Below are 19,656 nucleotides of genomic sequence, written 5' to 3'. Positions count from 1 at the left end.
TGTTCCATCTGGCCTGAGTGTGTGTATTGATGATCTGTCAGTCGGTGTACCACATTGGTCCAAATGGAAATATCTCAACAATTAGATAGATTTGGTACATATATTAGTTGTCTACAGATATGTATCCTAAAGATATTTACTCCACAAGGTTGACATTTTTAGTTTTCTCAATAATTATTAGATTGATTTCCTTAGTAGAGGCTAGTAGATCGTTTTTTGTCTTTTGTTAGGTTTTACATTCTGAAGATGCACAACACACATCCTTTTCTGCAAGTATAAAACAATGTAGTATGTTGATTGCAATGTAGTGTGTTGATTTGTATATTAACTGTAACACAACAGTACTGTACTATGATGACTAGTAGGGCTGAGTTCTGGTACTCAATACCTATAAAGTATTGACTAAAATAACCCAGGACCACAGAGAATTGAAACTTGTCCATTAACGATACCCAACCATAATGATTAGTAAATAGTGTACACAATCAGTGTGTAGTATTGACCCAAGAAACAGCTTCAGTCTTGTTATTCTGTCAGCTTGCACACATGCCTGCACTTTAACTAATCAACCATGTTGGTCACAGGTGTTACTGGCACTTGGAGTATATTCAGGATGAGGCAGCTGCATCTTGAATCAGATTTACAACACTGAGCCAGAGTAACTGTAGTTACCTTGGTTCAATGATGCAGTTAGCTACAGCAAAGCCTCACAGGTAGACCTGTGGTCATAATCATCATTGATGTGCAAACACCGTGACTGATCACCGACAGAATCATGCTTGTATCGGTTAAATTTAATCATGGCTTGACATACGAACAGGAACAGCCTCGGGTCTTTCACCTTTCAATAATGATGGCAAAGTTTGACGTGGTTTCCATCATCTGGCAGTATCTCAGGCCTTTTCTTCAGTAACAGGACTGGGACTTCCCAAAGGTCATGTTTGTACACTTAAAAATAGTTATCAACAAGACAGGAAGACACTTAGAACAATAACATCCAATCTAGTTTAACCCAAATAAGTATTATTCAGGCCATTAGTCACTACATAAAGAGGGATGTGACGGGAATCATGACAGTGTGTGATTCTTTACATTAGTCAACTCTAGTTTTGAGATTTTGCAGCAGCTTCCTCCCCTTCACTGTCTATAACTAGCCTTTCTCATAAAAAGGATGCCATTGACCAACAAACACTGTGTCCAATTTGCTCTCACACCTAAAACAACACGTCCAACACGTCAATCACTGGACATCCAAGCCTAAAACCAAAGGTCAATTTATTTAACAGTAATGTCAAATCCTTACTAATTTTGGGGAGTTAATGTCTAACTAACTTGGGCTCTCTTGAATAAAGGATACAGGCTGGTTGTATTTGTACCTAGGTAGCATCCAGTGGTTTTAGGTTTTAGCTGAAAACAGCTGTCTGCTAAAGCTGGAACCGAGGCTGATAAGAGAGAGACAGAATACTAAAAGGCAACTTCATTAAATTAGACCTCAAACATAAATGCCTCATATTATAAACTTGACTGAGGCTCATCCCAGTTGAGGGAGTCCACAAACAAAAAAGTTGTAAATGCAAATTTAGTTTATCAGAAGTGAAGATGTGGAGGCTGTTCATCAAGAGAGGGTCGTGGCACAGCATAGTAAACACGCTTTACCATACATCAAACTCCAACTCCAAGAGGTCTGCTCTGGCTCCCCAGCAGACATTAACAAACACCACCCAACATATCTGACCTTCTTCCTGAACTGAACTCCCAATCAGGGAGGATGTAGTGGAAATGCAGTCAACATGTGCCACTCGTTACATATTTAACTAGCTATGTGACGTCTCAGAGAAATCATTGCAGTTTGGTGGGATCATGATACCATTGGCTGTGCACTGTCCACCCATCCCTGTATCCTTTAAGAAAAAGGAAGGCCTGAAACCAGTCAGTTGCTGAGTGTCAGTGTTAGTGGAGGGAGCCCTCTGTATCTGCTCAACATGTATAAAGTGGTATCCTGTCTGAGTGGCCGGGGTGCAGGTCCCACAGGACAGGTCTTGTGTTCTCCTGGTTTGGCCAAATTTCACTTGGGAAGTGGTGAGTTACCATGGATGCAAAGAAAAAACAAAAACATAATTCGTTGATTATGATTATTGATTACTGATTGATTATGTTTCTGATGCTTATGAAGTATTTTACATAGTAAGTGTAGAAATTCAGGTGACTATATAACACAAGATAATCCTCAGATTTTTTTGTCTTTGTTAAATTCAGGTACCAGAGATACACATTAGTTCAACTGTGTTTATTATAGGCTACAGTAGTAATTGATGCACTACACTAGGTAACGTATTTACAGTTATTCAGTACCTGAGTCAGACGGACTGACTCGGGTCAAACAAGGCCAACTTGATATGGTGAAATAAAAATTAAGGCAACTACATTAAGTTAAAGTACAGGAGAAAATATTGCAAAGATAAAATCATACACAAATTGCTGTCATTTTATCTCATTTGAATATTAAATGGGTGATGAATAGTGAGTCAAGAATATGTTATTCAGACCTGTACATAATCTCTACTTTTATGTACTCAAGTGAAATTTTTATGCAGGAGGTAATAGTATTACATTTAATTTGGTCGTATAAACAGACATGTTGTCAAAGTAGGAAAAGCAAAGATGTCACTAATAACATTAATAATAAGTCAGTTCTATTCAAGAGGCCCAGTAAGCTCCAACAGTGTGATAGTGAGCCATTAAGTACCAATACCAAGACCTTAACACCAAAGAAGATAAAAGGATCATTCATTTTATGTATACCTTTAAAAAGATCTTCTGTGTGCTTGTCAGTCAAACCAGTTTTGACTGACCTTTTTCAGTCATGGGTAAACTAGAAAATAAAAAAAAACAGCATCCTGTTTTTCCCATGTTGCATAATGTTAGGTTAATATGGTTCAGCCATCAACCTGGTTTTAATCCAATTAAATATTGACCAGATAATTCTGCATGTCATGTAAACAATGGAAGGTGCAGCCATAATGAAAATTGTTCATCTGATCCCTCTGTAGATAATAATTAGCCTGGTACCAGATTTATGAATTACTGCCAGTGTTTGACTTTTTTCTGCAATTCATTGGCAATTGATTGACAAATGGCAATGCAATTTGATTGTCAGGTTTTAATGTAAGATTTTAGAAAGAAAGTTAATAGTTTAATGCTACTGGGACAATATCATTATCAGAATCAGCCTCAGCCATCAAACTCTATCATCTCATAGAGTCTCCTTTGCCTCTCTTTCTTACTTGATTACTTACTATTGATTACTTAACAGGTGCAGTATGTCAGAAAGCAGCTTTCAAACAACCTCTCACAGACATCCCAGAGATGCCCCCGACCAATTTCAAACCAGATGACTACAAGGTAAGCGTGATTTGCTGTCCAGACGGTATCTACTGCACTGTTGATGTCACAATGGCCGGCCATTATAGTTTAAATACACAATAGCACCAAACAAACACCTGCTGACTGCAGAGGGCAGTATGCATGAGAATTGCTCATGGAAGTTAAAATTAGCAATGTGCAGATAAAAAAATGAATAAAACAACAACTTTATAGTATATACTTACTTTATAAATGTTTTTTGAGGTAATAAAATGTAACACGTAAAGGCCTAGCTTCACAAAGTTGAAAATGCCGCAAAGTTCCCTTTAAAGCTTCAGAAAGACAGATTACTTAAGGAGTCTCACTAAGAGTCTACATGCTTGTGGCGCCATGAGGTTTTAGACACAGGAGTGCATTATACTAATGTAATACTAATGTACACACAATGACAATGTTGACATAAACAGAAAATATTTACAATACCACCCATTTAAATTTAACATGCTAATATTTGCTAATTGTAACAGTCACACCAGCAGGTGGTATAGCAAAGCTACTTTGCATGTCATGTGAAATAGTTGAAATCTCAGTGTTTTTGTAGGTTATTTGCAGGACTAGTTGATGAGCTACTTGGACAAATGTGTATATTTGTATGTCAAAGTTCACCAAAGTTTAGCTCAATGCAAAAGGATTTACTTCACCCCCTGCTTGTGTGGTCTGGTCTTACACTCTGGCCTGCTGAGGTCACTAGTAGAAAAATCAAGAGAACATAAGTCATCAGTATTCAACCTCTGTGCGTCATCGATATCTGTATGAAATTTGATTGCAGTCCTTCGAATAGTTGTCAATGCATTTAACTCAGAACCAAATACATATTTATTATGTAAAATCTCAGTCCCAAGCGCTAAAAAGAAGTGTAACACTGTAACCCTTCTCCGGTGTATGTCTGTCCAGGGTATGTCCAAAGAGCAGTTGATGGCGATCCGCAGAAAGAACTGCAACCCCATGACCATGAAGATTACCTACTATAAGAAACCAGTGTTCATCCACCAGGGACACATGCAGTGGATGTGGGATGTGGATGGGAGGCGATATTTGGATCTGTTTGCTGGTGTGGCTACTGTTGGTGTGGGCCACTGTCACCCGTAAGGTCTTTTTTTTCCTTTGCTATTTCACACAGTAAAAGTTGGTTTTATTCTGGTTATAAAGTAACTTGACTGTACCTTGCTATCTATGGTTACAGGAAAGTGACAGCAGCTGTAGTGAAGCAGATGAAGACACTGTGGCATACGACTAACATCTACGTCCAGCCTGCTCTCCATGAGTATTGTCAGAAACTGACCTCCCACCTTCCAGATCCTCTTAAGGTACTGTGGTTCATTTTTATACTGATTACTTGGATAAATGTGCTGGCTGAAATTAAAATGTGTGCTGGTCTCTGTGTCCCTGTACAGGTGGTATATCTGACCAACAGCGGCTCAGAAGCCAATGACCTGGCTATGTTGATGGCTCGACTTTACACAGGCAACTTTGACATCATCACTTTCAGGTACAAGTGAACTGTCCCTATAGACATCTTAGTGTGTTGTTTTTGGAAACTTGAGTGTGTATCAGTAACATAACCCGTACTGTTCAGGTCAAATTTGACCCATTTTGACATTTGACAGCTGTAAAAACACCCCAAATGTATTTTACCCTGAAATTTGATGACGCCTCCTAGAGTGGCCCAAAATGCACAAAAATTAAAATATTTAAAAATGTTATACTTTTGTATGGGTGCTACAAATTTCTGTCCATTGAGGCTGTTCCTCAATGGACAGAAATTTGACCTGTATCTATTGACATGATTTTTTGTTAAATTACTAGTTAATTACTAGTTAGTTTTTGTAGTTATGAGGGTTTCTCTTTATGATGTAGAAGTGAAGACTGATGGCTCTAATAGTTATACAATAAACCCCACCGTTCTTGTAATTTTCACTCTCAATAAAATACATTTAAATCATTATGCTAATATATATTTTCATGTCTCAGGTAACTGACGGACTATACAAACAGATCTGTGGTTCAACATTTGATATAGACACTTTTTATGAGGGGATTCTTAGAATGGGTCAAAGTTGACCCAGAACATACTGCAAGGGTGGAGAATATGAACAGTACATAAGGGATAAATTAATCAATAAATCAGCCACAAACAACGATAAACTTAAAGAAAAAAACCTATCATTAATGAATACATTCCAACGTTCAAAAAGGGGGATGGAGAAAAATAACCAAAACTGTCCCAACTATAATCTCATCATTTAGTAAGAGGCAAATTGAGAAGAGGTCTTTCAGGGACTTTAATCCACTAGCAAGGCTTGATGGTCACATTGTGACAAGGCTTTGATACTGCAATAGATTAAAACTCACAAGCAGGTTTTTCCTGTCCTGGTTTAACATGGATATTTTTATTGGCTTTGCAATAGTTCAATAATTCACTATTTGGAGAAAAGTGAATCCTTTCATGTTTTTTGGAAACAGAAGATCTATAAAAAATTCGCAGTTAAAAGTATATTTGTGAAAATTGCATATTATTCTTGTAATTCATTCAGTATGAAGCTTTAGAGCTTCATTGATATGTCTTCTCTTTTGTCTAAATGTTAAAAGAAGTTTCTAATTCTTGTCTTTAGGGGATCATACCATGGTGGCACCATGCAGACGATGGGTCTCACCTCCAACTCACCATATAAATACCCCATTTCCACTAGTACAGGCTGCGTAAATGTATGTATGCTAGGGCTATAACAATTTAATTATTGATTGAATTAATTGTGTCAATCAAAATGACCTGTCAATCATTTTTTTCAATTAGTCATTTAAGTTACAAATAATAGTGAAAAATACCTAGCACAAATGATTTGCTTTGCTGACCAATAATCCAACACCCCAAACTTTTATTTATTTTTTATTTTTTTGGCACTAAACTGCTTTCTGACACCTCTGCTTATTTTGTGTGAATTTGTGAATAATGCTGCAGCAGTATTCCAACACTTGTGATGATTTCTTTGTATAAGTGGCTGTTGCTCTCAGGTTGACCTAACTGTTTAGGTTTCTGCTCAATAAACAGGCCATGTGTCCCGATGTGTTCAGAGGTCCATGGGGAGGAAGCCACTGCAGGGACTCTCCTGTGCAGACCATCAGAGAGTGTAACTGTGCCCAAGGTACACAAACACATGCATCCATGGCTCAACACGCTCAGGTTATCTATCTTGCATGCATATAAAAAGGAACATTTACCACGGTTGTCTGTGAGCATTATCTTCAACTTCAACAGGAAACTGCCTGCGTTGATAGAATGAATGCTTGAGTTTTCATAGCGTATCCAAGATCCAAAAACATTTATACTGTGTTCCTACTTTATGATATGACCGTAATGACCTTGGTCACAGCTGTGCATTGTAGTCAAATCACCTGCTGTTTTGACAACTTGTTCCTTTCTTTTGCTTGAATGTAAGAGGGGTTAGCTATATCACAGAAAAGTGTTGAAGTGTCTGTATCAAATTTTAACTTTTGATCATTTAATTCTTTTAACACTGTACACTTTTTTTTTTGTAAATTGAGCTATGTGATATGCTTCTGTCTCAACCAGAGTTTATTGGGATGCTGTGTTTACATAACGTATAATATAATATCAGTTTGAGTAACATGAGGCACACCAGGGTTAGTAAAATTAGGTTTTATCAGAGCAACATCCTGCATATTTTTCAGAAGAATGCCTGTTCTCAAGTATTTAAAATCTCATGCAGAACCAGATTTTGGTAAGATGATTAACCCTTCTGTTTTAAATATTGCATTTATATATGCAAATGTGTGTATCATTACTCCCACTAGCAGAATTGTCTTTCATCTCACAGGCTATTGCATGGCAAATGAAAAATATATTGGAGATCTCAAAGAGACATTTGCTACTAGTCTCCCAAGTCGAGTTGCTGGTTTCTTTGGAGAGCCCATTCAGGTACATCATATTCTAGAGACTTACATTTAACAGATATTATTTCTGAATGTATGTTCTGGATTTGATATTTGAATTTACTGAGTAATGTTAACTGAAATCAGATTATCAGTTATTTGTTATTATTATCATTATCATCCATGTTTATTGTTTGTCTGTGTTCTTGAAGTTATGGGATGTGAATGTGTTTGTTGTATTGCAGGGAATGGGTGGAGCTGTGCAGTACCCGAAAAACTACTTCAAAGAAGCCTACAAACTTGTCAGAGAAAAAGGAGGGATCTGCATTGCTGATGAGGTTAGAGACACATTAAATTATTTTATGCTCATAAATAACATAAACTGCACTAACAGCCTCTGTCTGGGTTTCTTTTTACATCTCTTTTTCACTTATGCTTACATAGTATTTAAAGAAATTAGAATTATTAAAAATCAAATAAATGTAATCACATTTTGCAACTGACAGGTCCAGACTGGCTTTGGACGAACAGGAACCCACTTCTGGGGTTTCCAGGGTTATGATGTCATTCCTGATATGGTTACTATGGCAAAGGGTATTGGCAATGGCTTCCCAATGGGAGCTGTTGTCACAACACCAGGTGAGAGTTGATGATGATGATGGTGATGATGATGTTGATGTTGATGATGATTGTGTTGATAATGGCGATGATGATATGATGATGAGTGCACTTACGCACTTTATGCCATGCACTTTGAGGGTAGCCCCCTTACATATTAAATGCACTTTATGAGGCAGCATGGAATGATGATGGGGATAATGACGAATTGTGTAGCTATTTTACTGTTTTCATTTTATTGTATTGTTTTGTATGAATGTCTCTCACTGCGAGCCAAATTTACCTGCGGGTACAAATAAATAAATCTAATCTAATCTAATCTAATAATTGACACAACTGCCTTGTTCGAAAATATGCTCCTATACACATTAACACAGTTTTATGTATGTATTTTTTCTAAATTATTTCCACTATTTAAACAGTAAAGAAACACTGACAGAGATGAGAAAGATCTGGTTAATTATTTTCTATATGCATTGGTTAAAAAACTACTTGTGATAGTTACACAACAGAACAGACTGAAAGTGAAACTTCTTGGCCACTCACCACCATCTGTGTGGTATATCTTTACATGTACTTGTAATAGAGTAAATACAGGCTTGATCTCTTCAATTAAAAGTACAGTACACTGGCTCTCTACCTCATTTTTTATGTTTGTGGTGACCTGATATTGATTTCTACTTTTGACTTTCAATCACTGGCAAATACAGTTGAATGAATTATTGTTTTTCTATGGACCAGAATATGAAAACCAACAAAAGATAAACAGCATTCAAATAAAAACATAAAAGACATCAAGAAAAAAAATTGACAGACATGGGCTTTCTGTGAGTTGACAGGTGCCATCTCTTCTTCTCTTTGAGTAATCAACCTCTAGATGTATTAACAATCACTTCACTCAAGGTCTCACTGTTCTCTGTTATGTGTCCATCTAAAAAAACATCATACTGGATGGCATTTATGTAAAGGTTAAGAATATTCCCACACATAATTTGCATGCATTTTGAGAAATCTATTTTTGCCCGGTGAGCAGAGGTGTAAGCTTGTTTATTCATGTGTTTTCCAGAAATTGCTGAATCCTTTGTTAAAGCCTACCACTTCAACACCTTTGGAGGAAACCCCATGGCTTGTGCTGTCGGTTCAGCAGTACTTGATGTAAGAGTTCCTCTTCTTTCTAAATCGGTCCTTCGCATCAGCACAAGAGTTTATCACACGTTAACAATTTCTAAAAACCATCTGATCTCAATGAGTGGAGTATAAATGGACACGAGCCCCCTCAAATTTTTCCTGTGGTGGCTGTCTCTTTACAGTACCAGTAACAACCGTAACAACACACTACCTGTCCATGGCTAAGCTACAGCACTTTTTTTCTTTTTATGTGTCTTATGCTGCTTTGTTTGGCAGCTGCAGTCAATCAAACACAGACACCAACATACCAATGCAGCAGATGGGATAGAAAATGAGTAATTCTGATACATTCCATAAGACCTGTATTTCTTTTTAATAATAAAAATCAGTTGATGTTATAAAAAAAAAATTAGACATAAAAAAGGGTCAACTAAATATGTTTTCAGTATGACTTTAGACACTAACAGACAGATATTCACTAATCAGGTGATCAAAGAAGACGGCACACAGCAGAACAGTCTTAAGGTGGGCACCTATCTGATGACTGAAATGGCAAAACTCAGAGACAAGTACGAGATCATCGGCGATGTCCGTGGGAAAGGTCTGCAGATCGGTGTGGAAATGGTCAAAGACAAGGTATTGAGTTAGGAACAAAAGTGACAATCTGTCCACCTCCAACGTGTGTGTGTGTGTGTATGTGTGTGTGTGTATTGTACCTCCTGGGAGCATGGTTCAGCAGTGCCCCAGTTAACCATTAGCTGCAGACACCATCTGTATTTGTGAACAGAACAATCTCCTCTGCACTGCATGTCTGAAGTCCTGATTAGGGCTTTTTGAAATTCTGGAAACAAACAGAGACCGGAGACCATTTAGTACTCAAATGTTAGTTGCTTCGACACAGCCACTTAACAAATGTTCACATTGTCACTTCAATAAGAATAGTTTATATTCCACATCTGGTCTCATCCACACTTTAAACCCTCCTCTATCATCCACAGGCCAGCAGAACCCCGCTGCCACCTGATGCAATGAACGGGATCTTTGAGGACATCAAGGACATGGGAGTCCTGATAGGGAAGGGTGGAGTGTATGGACAGGTAAGAGCACTCACCTTGTTGTAGTCTGTCTCACTGTTCATTTATATTTTGTAGAGTTTTAGGTAAAAGGGTAAAATAAATCAATAAAATGGCATGTTCCTTTTAGTGGTGACTCATCATTTTATGATTCTTTGCATAACCTTTGAAAGACAGTCTTTGATCAGTCATCACTACAAAAATGATTTGGTGTGACTACACAGCATTGCTTTTACCAGCTTTAGAATATAAAAATATATAAATATAAATATTTTATAGTGATTATTGGGTTAGGGTTATACTTAAACCAATGCATTGAAGACCATTGTCATCACCTCGGCCTTGCCTTTGAGAGCTCTTGTTGCAATCACGGCCACTTCCCATACAGTATATGACACAGTAAAGAAGTGCCATAAGAGCCAATTCTACATTTCGTTACCTACAAAGTGAATTCTAGTCCACAGAATACTGATTATCTTCGCTATTTCATCTTCTCCATTTGTCGAGATTTTAGGTTACGCATGTTTTCCTGCTAATCTCAGGCTAATAAATCTCTTTTCTTTTTTCACCACTTCAGGCATTTCGGGTCCAACCCCCCATGTGCATCACGAAGGAGGACGTAGATTTCTTCCTGGCAGTTTTTGAAAAGGCCATCCGTAACTACATGGCCAGAAACTGAGCACATCAATCATTTTAACCTGTCGCACATATAACTATCTGCATTTTATAATTCTATGAAGACACTTGAGCTGCTTTAGAACAGTTTTACAATGCAAACTCATAATCATTACTCTAAGGGGTAAAAAATATTACACCTATACATTTTTTCTAATAAGTTGCTCCATTGCTTGAATCGAAGTTACAATTGTTTTGCAGTCATTATGAACACATTACTAATTATCACAAAGTTTTATGACATATTTGCTTCAGTATATTTTGTGTTTTTTCTGTCTTACCAAGAAAACATATAAAAAGGTGCAGTTGCATGATTGGTGCAGACACATCCAACACACTTTATTCTGAGATGTAATTTATTGTTGGACATGGTTGCTAGAAGCATTAATGCAAATTATTATACCAACATGTGGTATCACCTCTAATGTTATGAGCTTATTTGTTGGCTGCAGACACCAAAAACAGTAAAGGATCTGATAATAGGGATAAATGTATATCTGATGCACAGCCACTGGATTATCAATTCAGAAAATTGGGAACTGGGGAAAAAGACATTGAATTACATTGTGTTATAGCAGCCATTAAAAAAAAGTCTCAGTCTCACATACATACGCAGTTGTTTCACTGGACACAATATTATGTGAATTTTAAAAAACTATCTGCACACAGTCAGCCAAGCCAGTTCATTAAAGTCCATTTTCATAGGCTGTTTTTGTTGTTTGTTTTCCTACTAACAGACATCCCAAAGTGTTGTTTCCTGTGTCTGGCTAAGTCAAACTCTTTCAGGCTCAGATGAAGATGTGTTATCTGTTCTTCCTCTTGTCTTTTTTGCCCTTGCTCATGGAGCTGTGAGCAGCGTTTGAGGATAGCGCGGAGGCGTGGCCGCTGGTCTTCAGGTGGTCAAACAACTTGTTTCTTGTGGGGAACTCGTGGTCACATGTCACACATCGGAGGATTAATTCCTTCTGCGAGGGAGAAGGGATATGTGGATTATTATTTTTTAGATAGTGCCATTTTTTTTTTTATCTTTGTTTTTGATAACTCAACAAGATACAAAAGGAAAACTGAAGCTGTAACACTAGCAAATGTGGAAGTAGGCAGAAGAGAGCTGTAAAATATTAAACTGAAAATGGTTTAGACAAATGACTTCCATAAAACAGTCATATGTTTTTTTTACTGTACAAACCTCGGCACACTGTTCTTCTACTGCGTGAGACTTGACATTCTTTGGTTTGTCTTTTCCTCCTTTTTTTCCTTTTGTCTTCCCGGAGCTGCAGAGGCAAAGTGTAGATGACGGATCAATTCTACAATTACATTACATTTTATAACCCAAATGACTTTTATTTTAGATCCTTTATTTCAGAAATGAACCCTGTTGTATCCCCCTACTTCACACAGGAGTTCCTGGTAGTTCTGAATCATTAGCATTTTTTTAATATTGTGTGCTCAAGAAAGAACATTTTAATATTTGATCAGATTTCAGGTTTCTGGACGTCCAAAAATACATTTTCCTCTGTTATGAATGTAGTGCCAAAAACAAAATGAGAAAGTTTCAACTTTTTTTTCCATTTAGAGTGGCAAACATTTTTTATTTTTTTAATTCTTTCTTCATATTCAGTAAGATTTGATTCCTATTTGTCTGAAAACAGAAGCCTGATCTGAACAAACCAGGAACCACAGCAGCAAGAACAAGAACACAAACAGTCCTCAAAAGTCTAATGAGACACAGATAGACCAGGGACGCCCATGTATGTAACGTTATGCACCTAATATAAAGCCTTAATACAGATAGAGTAATGGAATGCAAATATTTAAAGCTATATTAATCGCAAAATATTTAGTTAAAATGTGGTAAGTGGTAAGTGTGGAAAGTGTTGAATGGGCTTTATCACCCAACTCTGCATATCCCCTCATCTGTTCGGAGCTTTAAGGCATCTTTAAGTTTATTGTTTTGATTTTTACAACTCACAAACTCAGCGACCTCAATTTCAGCAGGCAGCTGTTTTCAGCTAGGATGAACCCCCCCCACTGTACCCTACCTGCCCAGCAGCAAATGGCAGAGAAACAAAGTTAGCAACACGACTGATAACTAAAGGCAGACTTAATACTGGATTTAATATTCATCAAGCAGCCACAAAGCCAACTCTAAATTAATGCTTATATGTCTGTGTATGCTGGGGGTGTAAGTAGGCACATTTGCTATGCCAGATGTTATGTTTTCTGCTTCTTCCACTGCTCCCAAGTCAACAAATATTCAGTAAATACAGGTTTTAACATTCAGTACTAGTGGAACTATAGTTCCAATAAGACTTACAAGTGAAACAGCTCATTTTTTGACTATTTGGGGGCAGCAGAAACACTGACATATCACTGTTTAAAGTTACACATCTAGCAGTTTAAAAGCAATATTATAATTTATTCATTCATTCATGGCTCCATCCATCCATCATTCATTCATATGTGGATGGATGAATGGATATTCATCAGCTTGTTGCTAACTGTGTCTGTTTGCTGTCTGGTGCTGCGCCGGCTGTGAAAAGTGGGTTTTGAGAGCTTTTGCCCTAAAAATAGCTCCCTGCTGCTGCTGAAAGCTGAGCTGTGAGGATGAACCGTAACAGTAAAGGTTCAGTCTGGACAGTTAAACAATGAAATAAAAATCACTAGAAACTCTGCAAAGCTGAGGGGGAGCTGAGGGGGAGCTGCAGACCCTCACATTACATTACATGTATGTATTAAACTTGAATTAAGAAATAGGTTGAAAAGGCACATATATATATGTTAACAGTGGCACAAATGGGCTTGTCATTGACTATTACTTTTTCTCCATTATTCAGACTGCTTGTTAGAAACTTAAAATCCTTCCTCATAGAACGTGGAAATTACTAGTTGTCTTTTAATACATTGTAATTACAAAAATGAGGCCACTTTAATTTACGACATCCCTTAAACTAAACTATTGAACTAATCCAGGGCACAAGACAATAACTGTATCTAGTAGCATGAAGAACAACCGGCCAGACTACAGCCAAAAACTAGACTGACCTCTTGGCCTCTGTGGGAGGGGGTTCATCCTGCTGCTCGGGCTCTGTGGGGTCCACTGACGTCTCCGGGGCATCTCCGTTACATGTGGTCAGCGTTGGTTTCTCTTCCTTCTCCTCCACCTCCTCCACATCTGGAGCACTCTGCTTTAACAGAGGAGAACATGAATAGAAAAGGCTTTTAAGGAGGATTCACTTCACAGACATAAAAAGAGTGCACTGAACCAGGCAAAGCCACTTGAAAGTAAAGATTTTACTCACATGCACTACTTTCTGTTGTTTCTTTTTCCTCTTTTGCTTTTTGGACAGCCTGTTTATGAGTGTGGACAGAAAAATGTCAGCAGAACAACAATGATGTAAAATTCAGCAGTTTTAACCACTCCAACAACCACGTGAAAATAATTTCTTTTTACAGTTACATCCAGCATGAGCTACATACTTTTGCCTCGGCTTATCTTCCTCCTCTTCTTCTTCTTCTTCTTCTTCCTCCTCCTGCTTATCTTCGTCCTCTCTTGCCTCTTTTCCGTCCACATTCAAACCGAGTGACTCCTCCTCTTCCTGCAGCTGTTGCCGCAGCAACGCCACCATCTCCCGGTGCTTTTTGGATTTCTCATGATTTTTCATACTGTAGAGAGAGAGACAAATAAAAATGCGTCAAGAGCACAAATTTCAGTTAACAGTGTGTAAAAGTCAGATTTGCATTATTGTCCCAACATGTATATATGTATGTATATACATACATATATACATATTTAGCACTAGGGGCCGACCAGTACTGAATTTTTGGGGCCGATACCAATATTAGAGGGTAGAAAAATCTTGTATATACAGATTATATATTATGATCCCTCAAATACAGTTATCAAACACATGTGACAAAGACATGTAATGAGTATAAAATAAATACAACAATAGTACATATATGTATTAAACTTGAATTAACAAATAGGTTGAAACTGATATATCTGTGATAGGTCAATATCGGCTGATAATATTGGTCAGGGTTTAATTAGTATGTTTGTAAATAAAATAAAATATATCCCTCCCTGGAAATTAGCACAATCAAGGAATTATACCCAGGGCAATGAATCACTATCTGAAGTGTGCAGCACAATAAGGGGAAAAACATTTCAACAGCTCCACGTAAGTAAAAAAATTACAAAGAATTCCCACAACACATGTTAACAATGGCACAAATGAGCTTGTCATTGACTATTAGTTTTTCTCCATTATTCAGACTGCTTGTTAGAAACTTAAAATCCTTCCCCATAGAATGTGGAAAGAAAAAGAAAACACTTATTTTTCAGCAAGTATATCTAGTCCACACCTACAATCATTTCTATTTGCTCTCTCCGTTTATAATTACCACAGAGGCTGAGTGGGAGGAAAGGTACTCACGCTTTATCTGATTTGAAGGATTTGTCGCAGGCTGGGCAGTACAGATCATCGAAATAGTCAATCAGTTCCTCTTCATCAGGCTGATCTGTGACCACACAAACACACAACCCAGAAAAAAGCTATTAACACTTAATTCCTCATCATCAAGTTATTACTATTAAAACTTCACATGTGAATCTGTGGAATTGACTGACAGCATACTTGGTTTGTCTAAGAATGAATTCCAAAAATGTTTATATAAGTGTTTGCCCTAAGGCTGGATTGATACTTAACACAAGGAGTAAACATACGGTTCATCACATTAGAGTGCTATAATGTACATAATCAGGCTAGATCATGCTTTAATTACACTCCCCACTGTTTTTTTCATATATTTTATGATAAAAGTGGCAATGGGAAGCCTAATTTCACATCTGAAAATGAGACTATTCCTTGTGGTTAACTTGCAGTTCCTAAAAGTGTGTTACCATGAAGGAGGATATAACTGAGCATTTAACTTTCTTCATGTTGTCTTCTTCAAACTTGTAGGAAAAAAAAACACACACGCAGCCCACACTGACCAATCACAGTTCTTGGAGTCTCTGTGTATTATCTACGTAGTCGCCGTAGGTGTGACGTAACTCCTTATAACAGAAATATAAATAAAACATATTCTCACTGACCTCCTCCCTCTTCACCGTTCTTCTCCCGTGTCTCCATCTCTATCTCTTCCTCCTCGCTCTCTGACGCATCTCCAAACTCCTCTCCATACTGAGCCTCCATCTGCTGTAGCTCCTTCTCAAGTTCAGACATGGCGGCCCAGCTCTGCTCCTTGTACTCCTCTGCCAGTCTTGGATGAACAGACAGAACAGTTTTATGAGTGTGAGGAAGACATAGAAATACACGTTCACCTGTCTATCCATCCCCTGCTCACTTGGCCTGATCGAGCTTCTGCTTCCGCCTCTGCTCCTCCACCTTCTTGATCTTCTCCGCGTTCTGCTCCTCCACCAGCTTCCTGTGGGCCTGGACTCGTCGGTCACGCTTGCGAACAAAAGCGATCAGCTGTCGCACCAGCTCGTTTCGCTCTTTTCGAGCCTTGTCTCGGGTCTTCTTGTTCTCCTTCTCCATGGCCCTTTTCTCCCAGCGGTTGGACGCCTGCCTCGTATCATACTCCTCCTTCCAGGCAAAGTTTTTAAGTGTGCAGAAGCTCTGCCAGAAGCCGTAAAACACGTGCACTACCTGTAACATGGAAATAAAAGCTGGCTAAGTATTCCTCTTTACTGGTTCATGATTAATATTTCAGTCTGTTTACTTTTTAGTTTCTGTCTTTACTCAGAAAAAGTGAAAAGAAGGCTTGCTTACTATTTTATTCATGTAACTGAATTGTATAACGAACTCTTATATCATCCATTAAAGGAACAACATCGTGACATGTGTTTTAAATGTGAGGTTGGCTTACGGTATCGTAGTCGCTCTGAGAGTCTCCGAAAGCAGGAAACTCTTCCTCCTCTTCCTCATGGTCCACCTTTCTGTGCTCAATCTCCTCCTTAACAATAGACTCAAAGAGATTCCTGTAGACTGTGTAGAAGCCCTGAGGATGGAGAGTTAATGAAAACACGAGGGGAAAATAAATATGTGCAACTCAAATTGCATGCAGAATTTCTAACAGCACAATCATGAAGGATAAATCTGCAACCTCCAACCTGGACAGAAATTGCTGTGTGTTATTGTGAAGTGAAAAGGAGGCTGGATGTTTTTATTTCTCAGAGGAAGATTGAATTTTATCTGACCTTTGATAGTCTCATTATACCCTCACACTTGGTCATCCAGCAAGGACAGAGTGTTATTTAGCTGAGTGGTGCCAGACTTCCTATGTTACTCTGACGTCTTTTTACAAATAAGGAGATATACAATCAGGTTCTGTGGGTTCTGTTGTGTGTGTTTTGAGTTGAAGATTGTACTTCGAGGTCATTTGCGAGCACCTTTTTTTTCTCAGACTTAAGGAAAGGATATTACATTTCACTCATTCAAACAATAAATATATTCAAATCACTAATTCTGATGCATTATATAGCTTTGAAAACAGTTTTTACTTTCCTCACACATTTTCAATCTGGTCATACCATAGATAAAGTAGGGAAGAGGTCAGACTTTAGCTATGCTGAATAAAGACTATATGGTAACGGATGCAGATCTTGTGTTGTGTTGAGATTATCTTTGTTTAAAGAAGAGGAGTGAAAGTATCAGAAAACAACTGCTTATGAGTGCTGAGCAACATGATCTTCGTACATGTGACCACAAACCTTCTCATCATCTCCGTAGCCTGAGTAGCAAGTGACCGTGAAGTACTGCAGCAGGTCGATACTATCATCTTCATAGTCTCCACTCACTCCTCCTTTCAGCAGCGCATCCCTGTGATTGTCATACCTGCCACACAGGAGGAAACAAAGGCATTATTCATAAGTCACACTGCTACAAAGCAGTATATAAACCAGCGGACATTGAATACATTGTCACTGTGATGAGTTATATTTGTACAAACCAAGCTCTCTCCTGTGGGTCACTCAAGACTTCATACGCTGCCTGAATCAACTTGAACTGCTCCGCTGCGTCCTCAGCATTGTCCAAGTTCTTATCTGTAAATATGAAATGTATTATGTTAAAAAGTAGGAGTATGAGTTGACTTATGACAGGCAAGTCTGGAAACACATCAAGGTACCTAGTCCAGAGGAATTTAAGAAGTAGAGTTCTTGGAAGCTCAACCTGCACTACATTTCAAGGGCAATTCCATAGCTTTTTAGTGTCAGTTAGACAAAATAAGTCATGATACTCAAGCCTTTGGGACTTCAAACTAGCTAATTTCACCATCACAATGTAATATTAATAGAAAATGACACACTTCTTATCTATAACTCCCATCACATTTGGTAATTGTGCCTCTATTTCATTAAAACAAACACAGAGTCCAGCTCTACTTTAAATTACGTATTGTATGTCATATATATACTTCAATATGAAGGACTCTCCTATTAATTGTCAGCTCTTAACTTACCTGGATGCCATTTCAGTGCTAATTTGCGATAAGCTTTCTTCAAGTCGTCGTCTCCTGCATCTCTCTTCACTCCCAAGATTTCATAATGACACTTCATTGTTCACTTACTGATAAAAGAAACTTGTAAAGCGGTAATAAATTAAATATTTCTATAAATGTTGTGGAAAAACGTTGTCCTACACTAGGTTTAGCTTTAGCATTTAAGCTGTTTGCATGCTAGTGACCGGGTAAGCATCTCTACTCTTATCTCTAAACATTTAATGAAACTTCACAGACGATGGTAATGACATAGTAATGTTTGAACCTCACATATTCAAATCTGTGAAATGCTCTGTATCACTGACAAATAGTTTATAAAGTATCTATTTTTCTTTATTATAATACTTTCACGACTATGGCATGGATGTGTTGCCCGGTGCAGCTACAGTCTCGCGAGAATGTGTCTTTTTCTTTTAAATTATAATTTGAGCAGACTTGAAGCTACATCTGCTTATTGCTGCCCTCTACAGTTCGCAATGAAGTTTTTATTCACTCAGTGACTCAAAGATTCCCTCCAGATATGTTTTCAGATGTTTATAAAATACACTAATTTGAAAAATAATGTGTGTCTGATATTATTATTTAATTAAAATGTTTCAAATGGCATCTCCTCCTCCTCACTTATATGGGAATATGGGTCGATTACGTGATGCAACCCAGTGTCAATGGGTGTAACCAGTATTTTTTCATAAAAATGTGATTATATACAGGAAAACAAATGTGAACTAAAATGTGGAATAGATATAATCCACTTTTACAACGTGTGCTATGTTTTTTTAAACAGATTTTACAGAATTTGTCACAAGGATATGTCCTGCTCAATATTGACAAAATGCTTTAAAATTAAAATGAAGACATTTTCAAAAAAAAAGTGAACTGAAAATGTACAAACTTCTGTAAAGTAGAATTTATGGTGAAGCTGTTGTATTCGACTGCATTAGGTTGCACAGATGTACCAAATTAAATGGTTGATGAGTGTATATTTAATTTCAGAAGTGTAGCCAAGAAAGCAGCTGCTTTGCTGTTAAGTCAGTTCTCTGTGTATGCACAGGAGGATTCAACAACCAGACAAAAAGTATTTTTGAGTGGAGGAGGACTTCTTATTTCTTCTAACACAACCACAGAGATGTTTCCTCGAGTGAATTAGAAGAGCAGAGCTGATGGTAATGTGAAAGGTCACCAACTCTCAGTTTTTATCAGTATTGGATCCGTACCAGAGGACGTGGGTTTTTGTTTTTTTCTGGTTTGTGCCTGTCAAACAAAATATTTAGATATTTCCCACACATTTGGCATTAATAGCTTGATATCCTGTGAGTGAATCACAATTTTCTCAAACCAGACA

General features: G+C 37.7%; 2 protein-coding genes across 2 annotated transcripts; one reads left to right on the top strand and one right to left on the bottom strand.

The window, feature by feature from the left end:
* The first annotated feature begins 3,336 nt into the window (after nt 1-3,336).
* Nucleotides 3,337-10,825, top strand: LOC128380545 (alanine--glyoxylate aminotransferase 2, mitochondrial-like). The gene is made up of 13 exons (XM_053340402.1): nt 3,337-3,402; nt 4,318-4,508; nt 4,607-4,730; nt 4,818-4,912; nt 6,036-6,129; nt 6,473-6,566; nt 7,260-7,360; nt 7,560-7,652; nt 7,821-7,953; nt 8,999-9,087; nt 9,547-9,696; nt 10,059-10,157; nt 10,711-10,825. The coding sequence occupies exons 1-13, from the start codon at nt 3,367-3,369 to the stop codon at nt 10,810-10,812; spliced, it is 1,401 nt and encodes a 466-aa protein (XP_053196377.1). The 5' UTR covers nt 3,337-3,366; the 3' UTR covers nt 10,813-10,825.
* Nucleotides 10,826-11,316: 491 nt separating this feature from the next.
* dnajc21 (DnaJ heat shock protein family (Hsp40) member C21) lies at nt 11,317-18,769 on the bottom strand. The gene is made up of 12 exons (XM_053340398.1): nt 18,276-18,769; nt 17,766-17,859; nt 17,527-17,650; nt 16,683-16,814; nt 16,158-16,462; nt 15,907-16,073; nt 15,245-15,329; nt 14,286-14,471; nt 14,108-14,156; nt 13,851-13,993; nt 11,995-12,079; nt 11,317-11,773 (listed from the first exon to the last, which is right to left on the bottom strand). The coding sequence occupies exons 1-12, from the start codon at nt 18,370-18,372 to the stop codon at nt 11,612-11,614; spliced, it is 1,629 nt and encodes a 542-aa protein (XP_053196373.1). The 5' UTR covers nt 18,373-18,769; the 3' UTR covers nt 11,317-11,611.
* Between the last annotated feature and the right edge of the window lie 887 nt (nt 18,770-19,656).

The sequence above is a fragment of the Scomber japonicus genome, chromosome 19 (assembly GCF_027409825.1).
Source record: "Scomber japonicus isolate fScoJap1 chromosome 19, fScoJap1.pri, whole genome shotgun sequence".
NCBI lineage: Eukaryota > Metazoa > Chordata > Actinopteri > Scombriformes > Scombridae > Scomber > Scomber japonicus.
Note: the sequence above shows the minus strand (reverse complement) of the source record. Positions and strands in the feature narration are given on the sequence as shown.